This window comes from Artemia franciscana, chromosome 16, assembly GCF_032884065.1.
Source record: "Artemia franciscana chromosome 16, ASM3288406v1, whole genome shotgun sequence".
Classification (NCBI taxonomy): Eukaryota; Metazoa; Arthropoda; class Branchiopoda; order Anostraca; family Artemiidae; genus Artemia; species Artemia franciscana.
In genome coordinates, this window is record NC_088878.1 from 17473747 (window position 1) to 17494637 (window position 20891).

At 34.1% G+C, this 20891-nt stretch overlaps 2 protein-coding genes across 8 annotated transcripts in view; both read left to right on the top strand.

Moving 5' to 3' along the window:
- LOC136037151 (cryptochrome-1-like) overlaps nucleotides 1-4224 on the top strand; it is a 69675-nt gene extending 65451 nt beyond the window's left edge. For all 7 annotated transcript variants that reach the window (XM_065719664.1, XM_065719666.1, XM_065719668.1 and 4 more), the window contains exon 11: nucleotides 2137-4224. In XM_065719664.1, the coding sequence (XP_065575736.1) occupies nucleotides 2137-2246 (110 nt within the window). In that variant the 3' untranslated portion in view covers nucleotides 2247-4224. The remainder of the gene's footprint in view (nucleotides 1-2136) is intronic.
- A 1637-nt stretch (nucleotides 4225-5861) lies between these two features.
- Nucleotides 5862-20891, top strand: part of LOC136037153 (apolipoprotein D-like) — a 29204-nt gene continuing 14174 nt past the window's right edge. Inside the window, exons 1-2 of the mRNA XM_065719672.1 lie at nucleotides 5862-8490; nucleotides 11554-11684. Of these exons, the coding sequence (XP_065575744.1) occupies nucleotides 8350-8490; nucleotides 11554-11684 (272 nt within the window). The 5' untranslated portion in view covers nucleotides 5862-8349. The remainder of the gene's footprint in view (nucleotides 8491-11553; nucleotides 11685-20891) is intronic.

Here is a 20891-nt window from a genome sequence, read left to right on the forward strand (position 1 = left end):
AAAAAAATAATATTTGTGCTGCCAGACAAGGACTAGCAGCCTTTGGGATTTTTCTTAAGATTTTGAGATTTCAGTCCCGAGCTCGGGATCTTTGGAAAAATTCCTTTTTAGGGATTATTCCCAAAGAATAAGTTAAGTAAGAATAAGTGGTTGCCCTGTAACAGACAAATAAACAAGTAGAGTGAATCTCTTTTAGACTTTGGACATAATCTATTCCTCTTAAAATCATGTTACTACAGTCACAACTCAGCTACCTCGAATTTATTCGGTTACAGCTAATCGTTCCTCTGAAGGAGGGGAAGGCGTGGTTTTGTTATGGAGCTTTAGAAGGTAGAATCGTTGGTCTTGAACAGTCAGTCAGTCTTGAAAGGTCATTCAAAAGTTATAAAATATGTGCAGAAAATTTTGTAATTATAATGGGTGAAAATTGATTGCGAGATTTAATAAAAACAAAAAGAGTAATAAAAGTAATAAAAAAGAAAAGAAAATTGAAAAGCGCTTTTATCTCCAAGTACATTAAAAGTAAACAATAAATTTTTCTTCCTGCTACTCGGAAAACTCGAAAGTGTTGGGCGGTCACGACGTATAGTACTACTATTCAAAGACCTTTAAGTAACCGTATCCTTCAACGTGAACATTTCAGATTACCATGATTAGCAGGAAATGCTAAAGAGTTTTTTTTTTGCCGTGAACGCCCCACGCTTTCACTTTACTTCCAACAAATTTTTATTTTTGAATCACACGAGAACATTCTTTTTTGATGCTTTTCGGAGAATTTAGATATCAAAGCGTGTTTCTTTCTGAGGTTTGGAAAAATATTTCAATTCGTAATATTAAACTTCCCGACTTGTTCTGGATCAAGCTTGTTTCTTGTTTTTTCTTTCTTTGGAGGGCGCATTGGCAACGTTTTGATAGAATTATCCCTTAATCCTTCTTCTGTGATTACGCGTCGCTCGAACTGACATAAGCCTTTATAGGTAGTTTCTTTTCTTCAAAATTCGTCTCAAGTCAGGAGCTTCCTGTATTTTATCATTTAATAGAGGAATGTATACACTTTTAGAGAAGGGAGCTCTCCCTCCTGAAATCACTTGGTCTTTCTTTTTTCCCTATTTCATTCAACACTTTCGTACAACTACCTGTTTTGTAGCTGTTTTAGGATTGCTCGTATCCTGAGAATTCATCTCTGTACTCATCTTTCTGAAATTCACTACTCAGTCAGATTTGATTCTTCCAAGGTGAAAGACTCATTTTGTTCAAAATTGGTGCCCACTTTCCTTGCTTTAACGTCTTCTAAAACTCGCTTTTAACGACTCTTGAGATTGCAGAATAGAGCTAATATGGGGTCGATTATAGCAGCGCCAAATATTGGCGCTGCTCCCTCTAAGGCCTTTTGATTGGTGTCAATTACCTTTGTCTATGGGCTCATCCACTCACCTTTTAAAGAACTTTCTCCTTTGAGCCAACGTTTATCATGGCAACAAGACAACTGTGCTTTCTTAAATCTCGCCCTACCAACCCGAAGGAAGCGTTAATCAAAAAAAAAAAAAAAAAAGCTAATCTAGTTCCTTTAGATTTCTTGTGATTTTGCTGCTTATTTTTTATTTAACCGCGTATTAGTTCGCTTGAGTTATGTCCAGTAGTTTTTACTGCTAAATTAGTGTGAGTGAATAAATATTTAGTAGTATGAGTGATAATCTAAATATTTTAACCTTAAAATTCACCTTTCGTGGTGTTTAAGCCGCTTTTTTTGTAATTATTTCTGGGAGGAATCGCAACAGAGTATCGGACCGTTGATCCCACGCATGCTCTGTGATCCTTAAAACTAGCTAGCCGATTTCTGCAACTTGAAAACTCAGTTATCTGTATTTTTAAAGTTATTTTTTCTAACCGCGTACAGAACAGTACTAAATATGTGAAAATACTCTGAAAATCGTAGAGAATAAATCTTTTAAATAGTGGAAGATCCATAAGCTAAATAATGTAATATTGAGCGTGCTTGAATTAGGATCAATTTTCCATATACTCAGCTTTTGGTGACTTTCTTTTGATCACTAGTAAAGGAAACAATAAAGTGGTTTTTCATCTTGATGGTTCTGTGTTATTACTAGTTAGTGATTTATTTGCTCCTTTTTTTAGGAGGACAAATTTTTAGTGATGTTGAAGGCTACAGAGACCAGGAAAGGAATAATAAACTGCATCAGCAACATGAAAAGCCTTCATTGAACAATTCTGTTACATTGAACTAGTGAGAATTCACTAACTGTGCTATTTGTATTATTTAAATCTTATTGAACTACAAAATGGGTTGTGATGAATGAATGGTGTAAGATTTAAGTAGTATGTTTTGAAAGACAGTTAGAAAAGATTACTTTTGTTATTTGCATTTTTATTATTCGTATATACTGCAAGATATTTCCTGTTTTCCTTTTGTTTTTGCCTCTTTTTTACTTGGTGGTAGCAATTTTTGAAATCGTATTTTGATAATCATTGTGAATCTGAAAATTGAATTGCTTATCTGGGTCATTTTTACCAATTGCATTATAACGCTGTAATTCATTACAACCTTGGCTTTTGGTTAAACTCAATTTGGCTGCAAGATTGAGTTTGAGTCGGAACTATATTTTATTGTTTTAGAATGTTAGCGAATTGTGTAATTTCATTCTAACGGCAGTCATAAATCTAAAAGAAAGTCCTCTAATCACTGACATTCTCAGATTATTATTGGTGATTATCATATTCGATCTTATTATTACTGCTATGTTTGTGATAACAGATCGTAACCATTTGTTCCATGTGTCATTGTTTACCTCCAAGTGTGATTGAGAAACAGGCAAAGAGTGAGGACTCATGTTTTGTCTCTGCAAAAATTGAAGTTACTGTTACTATCAAGCGTTAATCAGTAATTATAATAGAATTAAGTATACCATTGTAAAAAGAATAGTACTTGTTTGTTGTATGTGTACTTATGCCTGGCTCCATGGTGGAGCTAAAAGAACCACATTTACCAAGGAGATTGATAGGAGTATTTATATACGTTTTTTACTAGTTCCATGTTCTACATAAAATTAATTTAAGAAAATAAACTATAATTAAATTAAAAATCAGTCTTCATCTTCTCTATGAACACAAAAGTCTGCAAAAAGTAAAGTAACCAATACTATTTAGCGTTAATCAGTTATTATAATAGAATTAAGTATACCATTGTAAAAAGAATAATACGTTTCTGTTGTATGTGTACTTATGCCTGGCTCCATGGTGGGGGTAAAAGAACCACATTTACCAAGGAGATTGATAGGTGTATTTATATACGTTTTTTACTAGTCCATGTTCTACGTAAAATTAATTAAGAAAATAAATTATAAAATAAATTAAAAATCAGTCTTCATCTTTTCTATGAACACAAACCTTTTTCTTAACCGTGTGCGGTTTTTAATTCTAAACTTAAATGTAGTGTTGTTAATATTTCTGTTGAAATTATTAGGTGAAGCTGTGCCATCGCAGTTTCGCCATAAGGTTTTTGTTAATGGTATCTTGAAAAATAATCATAACCTTTATAATATAGTGAAGAATTTAATATTTCTCACAGAAGTACTCAAAATCGTAGAGGTCATGTAATGACTGCTTTTGTGGATGCCATACATTTCTTTCAGAATATGGGAGACCAGGGCACGGGGAATAAATTCAAAATTTGAAGCAATAATTCTTATTTACAACCGTTATATTTCGGAACCTACGTAAAGAAAGAATAATTTTATCATAATTCTTTTCTCTGCTCTTATTAAAAAATAAATAGAAACTGTAGCTTATCTAGGTAGTTATAAGGAATAAACATTTTTAGTCTCAAAGCAATATTTGTGAGTAAAGTATAGTACAAGCTTGTAAAAATAAACTATATAAGTTTTCCATGGTTTTATTCTGTTGAACAATGTGGTCACATGAGTGTTTTTCTCCAGTGGTTTCTTATGCAGCACGGACCAAAATCAATTCAAACATCTTGATTCCTTTCCCAGTGATGTTTTTGTGTTCGACGCTTGGATGATGTTGACTTTTTCCCAAAAGTTGTTCAAAGATGACCTTCTAATGGAAGGCTGTTTGTGTTTAAGCAGAGATTGAAGTTTGATTTAAAGTTCTACGGTATTATGTATTAGTTCAGTGTTTTTAACTCTTAAGTGTGACCGTTTTTACAAGAAATTTCATGAAATACAAACGTGTTGAATTACTAAATGGTTTATTTGTGTCTGCAAAATATACGTAATTTGTGCGTAAAATAGTTAGAATTTATACGTAATATACTTCGTATATTCTACGTAATATTATACGTAAAATATACGAAGTATGCGTAATTTGCAGAAAAAACCCTGGACCAACGGGATTAAGTATGCATGTGGGTGGTTTTTTAATGTGTGTATTTGTTTTCGTATCTATATGTGTGCCTGTTAAAGAATGGACTAGTCAGTGTACAGATAATACGAATGAAGATTTACTAGATGTTTTACAGAGAAATTGCCTACGGATTGTTCTGCGTACGACTGATCGTGTTTCAAACAAAGTAGGCTGTACGAAAAGTGTGGCTCATTCCCACTTTCTAGAGCTATAATGAAAGAAAGGTGTAATTGGTTAGGGCACGTTCTGCGGATGAAGGATGACAAATTGCAGAAGATTGTCCTTTTCGGCCACCCGTCTAGGGCTAAACGGAAAGCAGGTCGTCCTTGTCTGGGGTGGAAGGACGTCATAAGGAAAGATTTAAAGGAAATTGAGACTTCTTGGGAGGGTGTAAAGGAGAGGCTTTGAATAGGCTGGGACAGAGAAGGAGCGGGCGTAGTTGTGTTGTTCTCAGGCGGCTTGCTGCTGCTGTGAGTTGTTAGTAGTATACAGTTATTCCTCTCTGTGACTATCTTGTAAAACACTTGGCAGTCTCCACTATATAGATTGACGTGTCATTGAATCGGATAAAGACTTTAAAACTATTTAAACCACTGTAAATCGCTTGTCACTACCTTAATTGGATGCTTGACTTGTAATCCTATATTGTGGACAGGGTTTCGAACCGCGGTTTCGTCTATACTTTGAATTCAGTGGTGTAACTCTATAAGTTAAGCTGCCTTTGAATCAGGAAACCTTATGGTTAAAGAAATTCCCATGAATCATCTGAATTTTAAGTTATTATTGCCAAATCCGCATGCGGTGAAGGATCTCAGAATCTTCTTACCATTCTCCTCAAAATTCATGTGAATCTTCGTGTACATGTCATGTGCGAACAAAATGTGCAACGCCCCTCCATATAAATGGAAGCTCATTTCTAAAACTCATGCTAAGCTACTAGCACAGGTTTGAAGATGATTCGTAAAAATCAACAGGTCAAAGTTACCTAATTCATCTGCTGCATGAAACAATGGTATTGCTCCTGAGAGGAAAAAACCTGTTCCTGACCTGGCATTGATCATGTTACCATCTACCCAATTTGCTGGGAGTCATGTGGAGGACAAAGGAGTAATGCCTCATATCGACTAAAAATAGTCAATAGACAAGATAATAATTTTCTCTGCCACTACTTTACACTGTAGCACTTAGAGATAAATGAGTTGGTTGTCGCATTTGTGTATTCTCACATCGTATTGTTAGATTGAGCATCTCAGCTACTGATGCAACCGTTTTATGACAGATTAAATATAAAAAAAAACTAGTTTTTTTTTAACTGAAAGTAAGGAGCGACATTAAAACTTAAAACGAACAGAAATTACTCCGTATATGAAATGGGTTGTCCCCTCCGCAATCCCTCCCTCTTCACGCTAAAGTTTTTAATTGTTTTAAAAAATAGAATTGTGGCAAAGAGCCGAACTTTAGCGTAAAGAGCGAGGGATTGCGGAGGTGACAACCCATTTCATATACGGAGTAATTTCTGTTCGTTTTAAGTTTTAATGTCGCTCCTTACTTTCAGTTAAAAAAACTATTTTGTTTTATTTAATTTCTGAACGTTTTTGAATTAATGCATGTTCGATTTTAGCTCTCCACACATAAATTATTAAAATGAAATTTGCATATTAATTCTTTTTTTTGGCTAAATGGCTTTCTCTTAGTTTTGATCAGACGATTTTGAGAAATAGGGGGTGGGGAAGGAGGCCTAGTTGCCCTCCAATTTTTCGGTTACCTAAAAAGGCAACTAGAACTTTTAGTTTTTAACCAACGTTTTTATTAGTAAAAAATATACGTAACTTAAGAATTAACTTAAGTGACACACTTTTATATTCTTATACTTGTATTATGTATATGTCTCCCCGAGGGGGTTTGTCCCCTCGTTAATACCTCCCCCGTTACACTAAATCTTAAGTTTTGTCCCAATTCTTTAAGAATGACCCCTGAATCAGAAAGGCCGTAGAATAAATAGTGGAAATTACTAAAAATACTTTAGCATAAAGAGCGAAGTATTTATCTCCTCCTAAATACCTCGCTCTTTATGCTAAAGTAGTTTTAGAAGCCCTCATATGCGTAATAATCTCTGTTCGTTTTAAGTTTTAATGCTACTCCTTAGTTTCAATTGAAAAAAACTTTTTCATGTTTATTTTTTCATTGTTTTTTCTTATAGTATCCTGCGCCCTTTTCATTGAATTGCTTTTCCCCCTTGACATATTCCTCCAAGGAAAGATCCTCCCACATAGCCTCCTCCCCTCAACCCCACCCCCCAAACCAAAAAATCCCCCTGAAAACGTCTGTACACTTCCCAATAACCATTACTGTACATGAACACTGGTCAAAGTTTGCAACTTGCAGCCCCTCCCCCAGGGACTCTGGGGGAGTAAATCATCCCCAATGACATAGTTATTAAGTTTTTCGACTATGCAGAACAAAATGGCTATCTCAAAATTCTGATCCGTTGACTTTGGGAAAAAAATGAGCGTGGGAGGGGGACTAGGTGCCCTCCATTTTTTTGGTCACTTAAAAAGGACACTAGAACTTTTCATTTCCGTTAGAATGAGCCCTCTTGCGACATTCTAGGACCACTTGGTCGATACGATGACCCCTGGAAAAAAAAACAGGAAAAAAACAAACAAATAAACACACACCCGTGGTCTGTCTTCTGGCAAAAAATATGAAATTTCACATTTTTGTAGATTGGAGCTTGAAATTTTTGTTATTGGGTTCTCTGATACGCTGAATGCGATGGTGTGATTTTCGTTAGGATTCTATGACTTTTAGGGGGTGTTTCCCCCTATTTTCCAAAATAAGGCAAATTTTCTCAGGCTCATAACTTATGATGACAAAGACTAAATTTGATGAGACTTATATATTTAAAATCAGCATGAAAATCCGATTCTTTTGATGTATCTTTTAGCATCAAAATTTCGTTTTTTAGAATTTCGTTTACTATTGAGCCAGGTCGCTCCTTACTACAGTTCGTTACCACGAACTGTTTGAAAAACCGAGAAGAGTAAGCATTAAATTAGTAGTAATTTGTCATTTTTCTTAACAAGGTATTTGTTAAGTCATGGCAGCAGCAGTAGCTGCAATTATATGTAGTATTTGCAATTATACACTTCAGCTGCAATTATATAGTTCAGCTGCACTTATGTAGTTCAGCTACAATTATATAGTTCAGCTGCAATTATATAGTTCAGCTGTGATTATATAGTTCATCTGCACTTATATAGTTCAGCTGCAATTATATAGTTCAGCTGCAATTATATAGTAATAGCTGCAATTTTATGACAGAAAGACTGAGAAGAGTAAGCACGAAATTAGTAGTTATTTTTCTTAACACGATATTTGCTACGTCATGGCAGCAGTAGTAGCTGAAATCTAGTAAAGAGTGCACCATGGCCCATGGTAGTTGGAGCTAAGGAAAATGTCTTATTTGTTCAACTATCAAGTGGCAAATATTTCCTTTGTTTCAGAAACATTAATTATACCTTTTCAATTTCAGCTCTATTTTGGATATGGCAATTTTTTATTTAGATTCAGCTGAACTGTACTTCGTAGAGTTTGGAAATTAAAAAAAAGGTAAAAAAAACTCACACCGAATCGAATTAAAACAAAAAAGAGAAACGCCATATAAATTGCCATTGTCGAAAATAGGTAACTGAGGAATTTCAGTTTCCCAAATTTGAATAAAAATTAATTTTTGTATGAGCAGCTCTGATCCCTCTATTTTGTCATATTATCAATTATTTAGTTGAGTCCCTAGCGTTTTTTTCTTTGACATGGCGCACTTTAAACTAAATAAAATTCTGCTTGTAACCCTAATCTATATTATTGGATTTATAGGGAAAGTGCTCGTTAATATTCTAGACAAGTTACTTTTCACTTTCTTTCCAGTGTCAATACAGAATCTAAAGACTCAACAGTATAATAGGAATGTTCAAAGTATATTTTTACTTCGCCACTTTATATGGCTCCACTCTTTGTGAGAGGTTGGATGGTGTCATATGGATGGTGAGACAGTCATTTGGACGGTGTCCCTCAATGTCTACTAAAACCGATTTTAATTTGACGGCAGTGAGTTTTGATTTCTTCTTCTTTTTGTCTAGTGTAGTGTTGTTTGCAAATAATAGAAAACAAGTCTGATTTGCATTAGTAGGCCATTCTAGTTTATGCTCTAAGTTATGTTCTTTTAAGGCTGCTAATGAGAACTTAACGGTAAGCCAAGATTAATTTGTGAAAAATTCTACGGCCTGGTATTCCCAAATAATGAAATAACAATGATGCACATACGTAATATGTTTTTTAGGATATTTAATATATGTCATGGCTCTTAAGCCCTGTCTGAATTGGTGGATAGGGGTAATAAGAGTCCTTTTGTATTTGAGTAATAGTGTGTAAAATCAGAATAGCGCTAATAAGACTAAATACAAGGCCTGTTTTACGTCTCAAGCTTGAGACAGAATTTGTCTTGGGAATAATCCCAATAAGTGATAGCCATGACCTAATTGGGTATCTGATTTAACCTGTCCTGTTTAATTCAGAAATCCAATCATTATTATTCGTATTTTTGTGGGCAATAGTTTTTGTTTAGCTTTTCACGAAATTCAAAAGCTTCGACTTTTGTTTTAAAAATATGTACAGCCTATGTCAGCCATTGATTGTCACAGGCTGGTAATTGTCATACAACATCGCAGTCTAACAATAATATGGCAAGTTTCTGCTCTTTAAATAAAACAATGGTCATTTTTAGTTTATAAGATTATTTTTACGAGAAAAAGTTTCAAAACCCCTAGGCATGATAATGTGTACGAGAGGGTGTCATCAATCGGGTACATTGTGCCAGGCTAGCCTCAATTGTCAGGAGTCATCAGAAGAAACGCTATTGGCGATTTTTCAGTAAGTATAGATAATCAATTCTAGTTTAAACGGTTATTTTCGCAGAAGATGTCCGACAACTGCCACGTGTGTGATAATGCTCGCCAGAGAGTGCCTTGTTTCAGCCATTGAGTGTCACACTCTGGGAATTGCTATGCATCATTGTAATCTAACAATAAAATTTTAAGTTTTAAATAAAATGGCTGTTCAATTAAAATCATTGGTCATCTTTAGTTTATTAAGTTATTTTTGCAGGAAAAGGTTGAGAAACATTTATATGCGATAATGTGCTTTAGAGGATGTCATCGGGCTGGGACATTGTGCCACACTGGCCTCAGTTACCAGGGAAAATCAGAAATAACGCTACTGGGGATTTTTCATTAAGTTTAAACGATTGATTCTATTGTAAACGAATATTTGGGCAGGAAAATTTCCAAGAAATGCCATATTTGTGATAATACTTGCCAGAGGGTGCCGTGTATCAGCCATTAAGCGTCACAGGCTAGGACTTACCAGAAAATAATACCAATAAAAAATGAACTAATTATAGAATTAAGTTACATGTTCTGAGGCTCCTTGAATTTACTTCTAATAAGTCACCCCTTGCTCTCAATGGATATAGATTTATTCGTTAAAAGTAAGGGTTTTCAAGCAGTGTTATATTTTTGATGTTATGGATTTACTTATGGCGAATTACTCTGCATTTATTTTCATAGTCCTTGACTGAACGACAATTTTGTTGAATATATCTCCCACTAATCTGTAAAATGTTGATTTTGGTGTCCTAAGAATAAAGTGTTTCAATAATGCTTGTAAATTTGTTTTATTAATAAGACTTGTATGTGAAAAAAACTTCCATTATTTTGATTTCTTTTTCCAGGATAAAACTTCATAATATTTCACTAATGCAATTTAAGCATCTTATAGAATATGTAGATAGGTATTCTCGTTCAAGATTGCCTCTAATATAAGTGTAAAATTCTTTATAATGAAGAGGAAAAGATAAACCTTGGATCGTCTATGAGCGTGTACCATATTCTGGCCATAATTATAGTCTTGCTTTTATTTCACCTCTGATAGCGCATTCAAGTTCCATTAGAGTAAAAGACTATTACCAAAAAATGAGTCAAGAACAATCCCCAAATGTTATATGGTAATACCCTCTAAAGTATTACCCCACATGCAAGTGCAAATCAAATGCAACCAATTTCCATTAACAAATATTTTCTCCCAAATGTTAATTATTGCAGACATAGGAAACACGCAATCCAAACATTTTTCAAAACATTTCCATTAGAAAGGATTCTCTAAATAACAATAACGTAAATTAGTTCATGGTCCAGTTGTCTAGCGCACAGCTCAGTTGGGTGGAAATCTTTTTCAATTCTTAATGGGGACAAAAATCTTTAGATAGTAAGGGTTCTCTGAGAAAAAAAGTTAAAGGTATTTAAAGAATAATAAAATATCTTTAAGCATTAGTTAAAATCCCACGTTTACATCGTTATTATAAAACATTACATGTGCACGTTGTCACTACGTAACTCCCCACGTGTTCGCCGTCATTACATATCAGTCACATGTGCGACGTAATTATGTAACACCAACGTGAGCACTGCCATTACGGAACACCCCACGTATGTGCCATTCTCAGTTACAAGCGGGGATTCCCTATTACTTGGGCTAACCCGCTTGACTAGTGGGCTTGAACAAGTCCTATTAAGTAACAACCAAAGAAATAATTTTCATATGTAAACAAACCCCTATTTTGTAACAGCCAAAGAAATCCTGAAGAAAACAAACTCCTATTATGTATTAATCAGGTGCATTATACCGTTACTGTTGCACTTTAGCATTGCTTAAGACCCAGTTGTGCGTAATAGTATCTTGAGGGGCGAGTAGCTCCAATAGTATACCCCATATGGGCGTGCTCAAAACAATAGGCCGTCACTACTTATTTTTTTGTTTTTTTTTTAGTAAAGCGCAAATTATGTACTGGTTTTGAGAAGGCATTGGGATTATCAGCCCTACTTATGTTGATTTTTGCTCCTTTTGAGTGTGACGTGGCTATTTATTGCAATTTCTGCTCGTTTTGAGTTTCATTTATTTATTGACAGTGATCTGTGGCTGTTTTGCGCTTTAAAGATTATTTGACTTTTATTTATGATCATTTTTGGCTTAATAGAGGTCTTTACTTTTCTTTGAAAAACTTATTTTGTAAGAAAGTTTTTTAAATTAATTTGTCGATAAAGCTTATGTTTTTAGTATCAAGGGATATGGTATGTTTATGCATCTACGTACACACAAGTAGATAAGGACCAGAAATGTATATCAGTAAATTACACCATAAGAGATGACGGGTTTCTTAATATTCGTAAGTCTTCAAACAACCATGTGTAAGTATGATTTTTTGTGTGTGTAGACTCTATACAAATTTTTTATTTATTTGTATTTTGCTCAGTTACCATTGGCTCTTTAAGGATGACTTGAATAAGATAGATAGACTGTGGATTTAATTCTACGATTAGATTCCTGCGAGATTTCTATATTTAGATAACCCTATGTTGCAAATTCTTGGCCATAGTTCAAGAGATGGTATGTTCAATTTCTTGTCCCTAGTTCTACAATGCATATTACTTGGCACATCACATATTTCCAAAGTTTTTGATGCTAGTTAGAAGTTCTACTGTTTTACAAGTTGCACAGATTTGGGGCCATTAATCATTCAAAATTGACATTCAATTTGGTGCATTTAAATTTAATGCGCAGGAGGGGGCCCATTAATTACCTTGAAGAAACTCGTTTGATATTTATTTAGTAGTATTCAATGATGGGAGGAGATGAGTCAAGGAGGAAATACCATCGTGACTATCAGGGTCGTATCTAGTTTTTTCGGGGGGGGATAATTTTTGGGTGGAGGTAGTTTAAAAACCTTTAAAAATGCAAAAAATATATTTATATTCCTTTTTATTATGTTTTTTACGAGTCGGACAAAAATTTTAGGGGAGGGGGTTCAGACCCCTTGACCCCCCTGGACACGGCCTTGGTGGACTTTTAATGAAAAATGAGTCGTGTCCTTAATTTAAAAGAAAAACACACTTCGACACCATTTAGTTCTTAAATGAATTTTACAAATCATGATTTTAGGTCAAATGCAATCCATAAGGTGGTTTGTTTGAACTAAGAATTTTATATGAAATCGTATAAAGAACCACTTAATGAAGAAAAGAAGGCAGACGACCTCAGAAACAAAGAGTGAACCATTTAAACTTATTGATAGCGCTATTTTAAATATAATGAAGAGGAAGGGGCTATTGGCTACAGAGTTGTAAAAAATCTTGACAAATTGTCCTGCATGACAAAAGGCTTCAATCTTTCATCCTTCAATATTGTTTCCGAAAATATGTCTCTAATATCCAGAATAAAAAAAAAACAGTTTTTTCCAGAAAAATAATAAATCTTCATAAAAGAAGAATTATTATTTTATTCTATTAAGACAACCCAGTTCCCTATTTCATAAATGAGAATGAACAGTGGAACATTAACCTCTGCTCCAGCTTCGTCTTATTATGGATTTTTAACACTAGGGTGTAGAAAAATATCCCTATCCGATCAAAAATCAGAAAAACCATGCAACATCATGGTTGCAACATCACCGTTTAAATATATATATATGTGAACAGTAGCAAAAGTTTCTCCAAACGTGATGCACATTCATAGCGTAATGTCTGGGAAGATCCTATACCTTACAAGCAACAGTTTCTCGTCGGGATGCACTAAACATTTGGCATTGCGCGTGTGCGAAAGCAGGGTCATGAAGAGTGGTTTGGCTTGTGTGGTTTTAGATTTGTCTCAAAAATCTCCAATGGAAATTACAGGACCTTTTGGTACTGTTCGTATATAATTGTATTGTGTGTTACATCAAAGCAGATATCTGCAGTGAGTACTCTGTCTCCGTCTCAGTGACGTAGAATTGATTTTACACCTAGTATTGTATCAGATTAACGACACTTTTTGACTACTCAGGTCCCTGCATCGGCCCTGCAGTGCATTGCTGCACCATGATTCGATCTCTGGGTCCCGTATTACCAAGCTAAGGTCAAATTCACTGCACCACCACAGGACATTTTACTCCTAGTTCATCTGCATGTAAAGCAAGTTGAAAAAACCTACTGCCTAGTTTTGTTCTTTTCATAATTTTTTCATTTTCGCTAATTTTTCATTTTCGCTCCAGGGATTTCTATGTTTTCAATTTTTATTCTCTTAATATTTCGTTTTTTCCATTTTTGTTCTCGTAATTTTTGTATTTTCAATCTTCATCGTCTTAATATGGGATTTTAAGTTTTGTTCACGTTACTTCATCATTTTTAACATGTTGTTCACGTTCATTTTGTATTTTCGTTTTTTTGTCCCAAAGTTCGCCATACATTGCTTTTAAACAGGTAAATTTCATACCATTTTCAGTTTTCTCCGTAATTTTTCACCGTTTTTACTATTTTTTCCTGTAATTTCTTTTATTTCAATTTTCGGATAGCATAATTCTAGATTTTTTCAATTTTTTGCCTACTTGATTTCGTGTTTTTAATTTTTTTTTAACATGATTTTTCATGTTAGTTTTTATCGTAGAATTTCCTCATTTTAAATTATGTACTTTAAAATGTACCTGTACCCCCCCCCCCCCGCCAGATGGGTATATATGTACTACCAGCCAGTATCACCTCCTCAGGTTCGAATGATTATACTACTGACCATTACCTCCAGATGGGTTGATCTCTACTACCGAACAATACCCACCATATGGGTCTATACGTAATACCACTCTGGTCCCCATGGGATCTCTATACGTAATACCTTCTTAGCTCCCATGGGGTGTTTATACGTACTATGATCCTAGCCCCCTTGGAACCTCTCTGCACTACCGCCCTGCACCCCATGGTGTCTTATTACATGCTAACATCCTGGTCCCCGTGGGGTCTTTCCTCATGGAGTCTCTATACGTACTACCACCCTAGTCTCCGTAGGGTCTCTATGTATAAGGACGTTGCCCCCTGGAACTGTTAAAAATCATTAACAATATTTTATTTAAAAACTTATTAGAGCAGAACCCTCGTCATCTATTGCCCAAAGCCCCATCCCCTCTTCAAAAAATTTTTTAACAATATTTTATTCAAAAAGCTATTGGAGCCCATCCCTAGCTCTCTATTACCTCCCCTCTTACCCCCTGCCATTTTTTTAACCTGGAAGTTTTTTCAACTTTTTCTTGTTATGTCTTTAAATGAAGCTGTCTAACATTGTTTTACTATGAGTTATTCTGGAGCATAAAATGAAAATGTATAGCCTAGGTATGTTTTTCATGATTTTTATTTTGGAAGAAATTTTGTTGCTACAATTTTTCAGGATTTTCAGCATTTTTCTAAGATCTCTTTCATGTTTTTAAAATACATAGTGTATACACCTAACATTTCGGCAGCTATCCATTTTTTCCTCTCTTCTAATCCCTCTAGGAAACCAATAGGTGATCACCTTAATCACGGACTCGCTGTAATAGAATATTTTTAATCAAGGGCCCTTTTTAGTTTACAGTATATTTTCAGTCAGTACTAATAGGGCATTGGTAGAGTAAACACTTAAATCTTAACTTAAGAAGTAAAGATGAAATATTTAAAAAAATATTGTGTCCCTGTAGGAGTTATAGTAGCGTTGAATGTTGATAAAATCGAGTATTTTAACTAAGAAACAAGTTCTAATGGTGACATAATTCAAAACTTCTATGTGCGTTGTTATAAGATTTTGAAACTAAACCTCTTTGGAGTACCGAAAAAGTTCAACTTTGTTGATGGTAGATATGCCAGAGTAACTTTCCAGAGATGATCGCACTCAAAGATAATGTAAGTCAAGAACTAATATTTGACGACAAAGGCAAACTTCTTGATTGTGGTTCTGGTAGCACATTTCCAGTTGATAAATCGTAACACAATCTTTCAGGAATTAGAAAGGTCCTTTGCTGTAGCAATATTATAAGCCATATCAAATCTATGTCTTGAAACTATTACCTATGCAAAAATAGGATGGTAACAGACAATGAAATCGTAATTAAAATAAAAATTGTATGGGCAGATAGTATCACTAGGCAATATAAAGGCGAATTGATGAAGGACAAAGCACCCGCAAACGTATATAGTTTTAGAGATGGTATAGTGTCCCTGCAGATATAGCGCTTAAGCCCATTAATATCATTGACATACACGTGATGAGCTTGTATGTGAATTGCGATAGAATTGTGTGTAGTTCAAAATGGAATAGGACGCTCTTATTTTTTCACAATAATGGAGCAGTATCTTTCATAAGGGTAAGGGACACGTGAACAGGCGTTATGCCTGTTCATGTCATGACTCAACTCAAGTCAAGTCATGACTTGAAGAAATCATCTTATGGAATTATATTTTAGTGTACATTTTAATATTGAGTATGGATCATTAAGAAATTGACTGTTATCATTGGAGAGTGAACTATTATGTATATATGACCATGATAGAGGCTAACGGGATTCTAAATTACACCATTTGAGCTGACTGGCATTTTAAGACCGAGTGATCCAGCCATTTAATAAAGTGGCAAAGAACTAAATAGTGTTCAGGAAAAGTGAGAGAAATACGCAGCTTTTTTGGATTTGAAGCGCTATACGTAAAAGGCAATGAGCCTGCGGATAAACTTTTAATCGGAAAACGTGAAGCTAAAACTCAACTTTTCAATTTGAAACAGTTAAACGGTGCAAATTTTCAAGGGGACTATCACCGTTCCAAAGATGAGGCTAGATTCTTTGTAAATTGGTTTCCAGGATCTACCCGATCATGACAAGCATATATAACACAGTAAAAAATATCCTATCTCATAAATCATCGTTTTTAGATGTGTAATAGTTAGTTTTAAGCATTATTTTTAGATAAATATGTGTTTATTTCTAAAAAAAAGGTGTTGAATAGGTCTAAGTAATAAACATATTTTAGCTTTATCAGTCTTTATTTTTACAATAGTTCTGGTACAAATGATTTTCTTAAGAGTCAGGGACACATGAACGAGGGTTTTTAAGATTTAGAGGCAAATGAATAGGATGTTTTTAAAGTCGGAGACGCACGAACCAAATTTTCAGTTTTTCCAAAGTCGATGACAAGTGAACAATAGATCGTCCTTAGCCAGGAACATTGGGAAATGAATTCTTCCGAAAATTTAGAACAAAACAGAGTCCATTTTCTAAAAGTCGGAGACATTTGAATTGAAATTTTCAAGAGTCAGAAACGTATGAACAGAGGTTTTCAAGAGTCGGTGACAAATGAATCAGAAGAAGTCAGAGAGCCATATGCAAGAGACAAGCCAGAGACGTGCCAGCTGACAAGTATGAGAAAAGTTAAAAAACATGTAAAAAAGAATGGTTTTCAAAATTCAGGGGAATCTGAATGGATTTAATCAATAGTCAGATACAAATGAAAGGAACTCTTTCAAAAGATAGACATATAAACAGGACATGACAGTTAACATGTCAGAGACATTCTAAAAAAACATATGAAACTTAGTTTTCTTCAAGAGGTAGGAACATTTGAATAGAATTTTTGAAGGGCCAGAGACATATAAACTTTAGAGGCACATGAATAGTAAGTTTCAAAGGTAAACACATAAACAGGATTTTAAGGTTCTTTTCCAAAGTTAGGGACACCTGCAGCACATATTTTTTTAAGTCAAAGGCACATGAATGATGTTTTTTTCAAAAACTAGTGAGACATGAATAGGGAGTTTCAAGAGACAGAGACAAGTGACCGGGAGTTTTCCAAAAGTAGAGACACATGAACGTGAATTTTCGTGGATTTTTACCGGACGCTGAGACAGGTGAACAGCATTTGTTTTGTCACTCAGAAACATTTGAAAATAATTATTTTCAAGAGTCAGAGACGCCTAAACCGGTATTTTTCGAGAGTTCGAGACGAGTGAAAGGGATTTTCGAAAGTCAGAGAAACGTGAACAGAATTTAATTTTCTTAAATTCAGAGATAAGTAAATGGGAGTTTTTTCAAAAAATAAAAAAAAAACATTTCAAACAGACTTGCTTTTTCAAAAGTAAAAAAACAAATGAATGAGATTTTGTTAAGAGGCAGTGAGACGTGAATGGGATTTTTCAAGAGACAGTGATATGTGAATCTAGTTTTTTTTTTAAGTCAGAGATGCATGAACTTTGATTTTCTCGGATTTTTGCCAGAGATTGAGACATGTGAACAGCATTTTTTCTCCAAATTCAGAAACGTGCGAAGAAAATTTTTTCAAGAGTCAGAGACATGAACGGGGATTTATCAAAATTTAGAGAAAGAGGAGATTTTCAAAAGCCAGGAACACTTAAACAGAATTTTTGGTTTCTTTCCAAATCCAGACACAAGTCAAGGGGATTTTTGTAAAGTCAGAAACATGCAAACTAGATTTTTGTCAAATTGAAAAACACGCAAAAATTTTTTGGGAATTTTCACTAGTCAGAAGAAGGTGAATGGAATTGTTCAGATGTCGTATATATCAACAGGATTTTCTCATCTCAGTCCTAGAAACAAGCACTGGAATTTTTTAAAGTTTATAAAATATTTTAAACATAATTTTTTTTCAATTGACAGACACAAGAATGAGTCTTTCTGAAGAGAGAGTGAGACGCAAATGTTTTTTGTTCAAGAGTCAGAGAGAGGTGAATGGGGATTTTCCTAAATGAAAAAAAAATACAATAGACATACTTTTTCGTAACTTAAACATTTCAGAAGGGATGTTTAATGGAACCCGCCTTATCATACTGAATTATGGAACAAAATATTTAAGGCGAATATAATACTGGTGAAACTGAAACAGAAATTGAATTTTACATTTACGGAGTTTAGCTTGACTCTAGTAAAAGTCAACTTGGATCACTGTAAAGAAATTTAGAACAGTGGCTTGGATCTACTGTTCAGTGATATCCATTTCAACTTAGACCCGTATTTGCCATGGCTATATATAAGTCAAATAGGTGAACTTTTGAATTGTTGGCGTCAAACTTTCTTCTCTTATTTTGAATCACGGTTTGTTATACACGGTGTTTTCTCATGCTAAAAAGTAACTTGGGTTAAAATTACTACTACCACCTGAAAAAAATGGTGAACATGAATTGCAGTGTGGAAGATAGCCCTGACAACTGCCAACAATGCAACTAATTGATAGAATTACATTCTTTTTTGAAATTAATTTAACGATGAATAATTGTTTATATATGTGCTTATAGATTTTTCATCGAAATTGGTTACACATTTTACATTTTTTCGCAAAATTGGGATATTTTCACTTCTGGCCACAAGAATGATCTAAATAGGTAACAGTTTTAAACAGGGAATTTAATTTTTCCCAAGGTGGTTGTATCAAACCTATGGTGACACCATGGCACCAAGAACAAGTTTACGTTGTCTGATGTTAGAAAAAAAGGCAACAAAGAGAATCAATATATATTATCTTTCAATTTACATCAATTTATTTAATCAATAATATATTTAATCATTATGCATTTCATTTTGAAACAAAAATCAAATTCAAACAAAAATTACAAAAAGATTTATTGCTTCCGTAGATTGCAATATATGTAAACTTGTCCTTAGGCAATTTCGTATGCCTTAGAATAGTTTACAGAAGGAGCAGAGATGCTCAAGATCGTCCTTCCTGAATAGATACCACGTTTTGATTTTCTAACGGCCATGTAATAACGGCCTCTTTCATAACAGGACAATTCTCCTCCTCGAACTTAAATGACATATATAATTGACCCTCTTTCTTTTTAATGTCCTATTCAATTGAGTATAATGAACAGAGGCGTGCTTTAGGCCAACAATGAAGCCGCTGATCTTCTGGTACTTCTATTTAAACGAGCAATAATTTTTTATGTATATGTTTAATTTTCCTTGATAACTGTTCCGCATTTTTTTTGGGGGGGGGAGGGAATTAGCACCCTGGCCCAATGCAAAAACGATCTAGATACGGTATTAGCTTTAGAAAATTTGTTTGGAGCCTTGATGTTGGAAGAAACAGTACATATGAGTACTTGTACTTGTAGCCATATATAAGGTCATATTAGAAATCATTCACATTATGATATGTGTTTCAATGATGCCATTTTTACCATAAAAGAAACTTTGTCTGAAAAAATCTTTCGGTCTTTTTTGAAAAGCCTTATAAGCAATTTTATAACTATAAGTATTTATGACTAGAGGAAGAAAATCCCACAAACGAAAATTTTCAACCGCTATGAATTATGATTCGTTGAAACAAGAAAATATTTTGTTCTACCACCTGAACAATCAAACCTTATTGCCGATCAATGTAAATTTACAATGGATGAAAATTAACAACTTAAACCATCGAATGAAACCAGACCAATCAGAGGACATTGAAAAACTGTCTAGAATATTGAAAATCCACAATGAAGAAGAAAGGTATATCTCATTTCAAAATGATAGTGATGATGATTAGATTTGAAATTTTAACAAGGGTCATAACATGAGGTCATCAATACTTACCTTACCTTTGTTATAAATAAAAAAAGGCTCGGTGATATGAATTTCATAAAGACAATAGACAAGCAGAGGCAAATGTTAAACACCCGACCGAAGAAAAAGGATTAAACAAAGATGTCCTACATTTTATGCAAGCTCGAAACAACAAAATATTATAAACAAAGACATTAAAGTTAATATGGATATGAATGAAGAACCGGATAATGAATCATATTCAGTGAAAAATGCAAAGGCTCTTTATATTTTTCAAATTACAAAACACAAGCCAAGGAAAAAGTTAAATGTCCTTTTAATGAAAAAGCAGTAGACGAAGACTGTCATCGTTTTATAGGAGCTCCTAGCAATAAAATAGATATAAATATAGACATTAAACGTTATAAGGAGTAACGAGAAACCTAATACTGCATCGAATACTGCTGAGCTTCCTGGTAAAACTTTTAGTAAAGGAAGAATAATTGCTAAAGACATTGGTAATTGTAAGAATGCTGGCAAAGAATGTAATTAAGCAGACGATTTTGAAGAAAAAGCTCGTCAAATCAAACCAGCAACAAAAGACATAGAAATCTAGCCAATAGTAAACGAAAGACTAAGAAAACAAAGTTGTGGTTTTATAATTGCATTATTTCTAATTTAAGGTTCATTTGCTTAACCGAAGTACAAACAGCATAATAGTTTATTTAACTGACAAAGGTTGAAAATGATGCATTGTCTGAGCAACAAGAAGAAATTTTATCAAATAGCCCGGACGATCAAATGTTACAAGACATAGCCATAGAGCTAAAGAAAAGGGCATGGAAAATTTGTTGGGGGTTATGCTTAATGTAAATAAAGCACAAATAAATACGTGAATAGAAAGCAAGCAAAAGAAATAGTCGCAACTGCTAAAGCAAAAGGCATGCAGCAAACGGAAAGGAGAGTCGTAATGAATTACAAACGAAAATTTTTAACGTACCTATGACGTCTTAAAAAATTATATAAGATGATTTATTAAAACAAAGGTGTGAAAAATATATGAAGTAATGATAACCAGAAATCAACAACA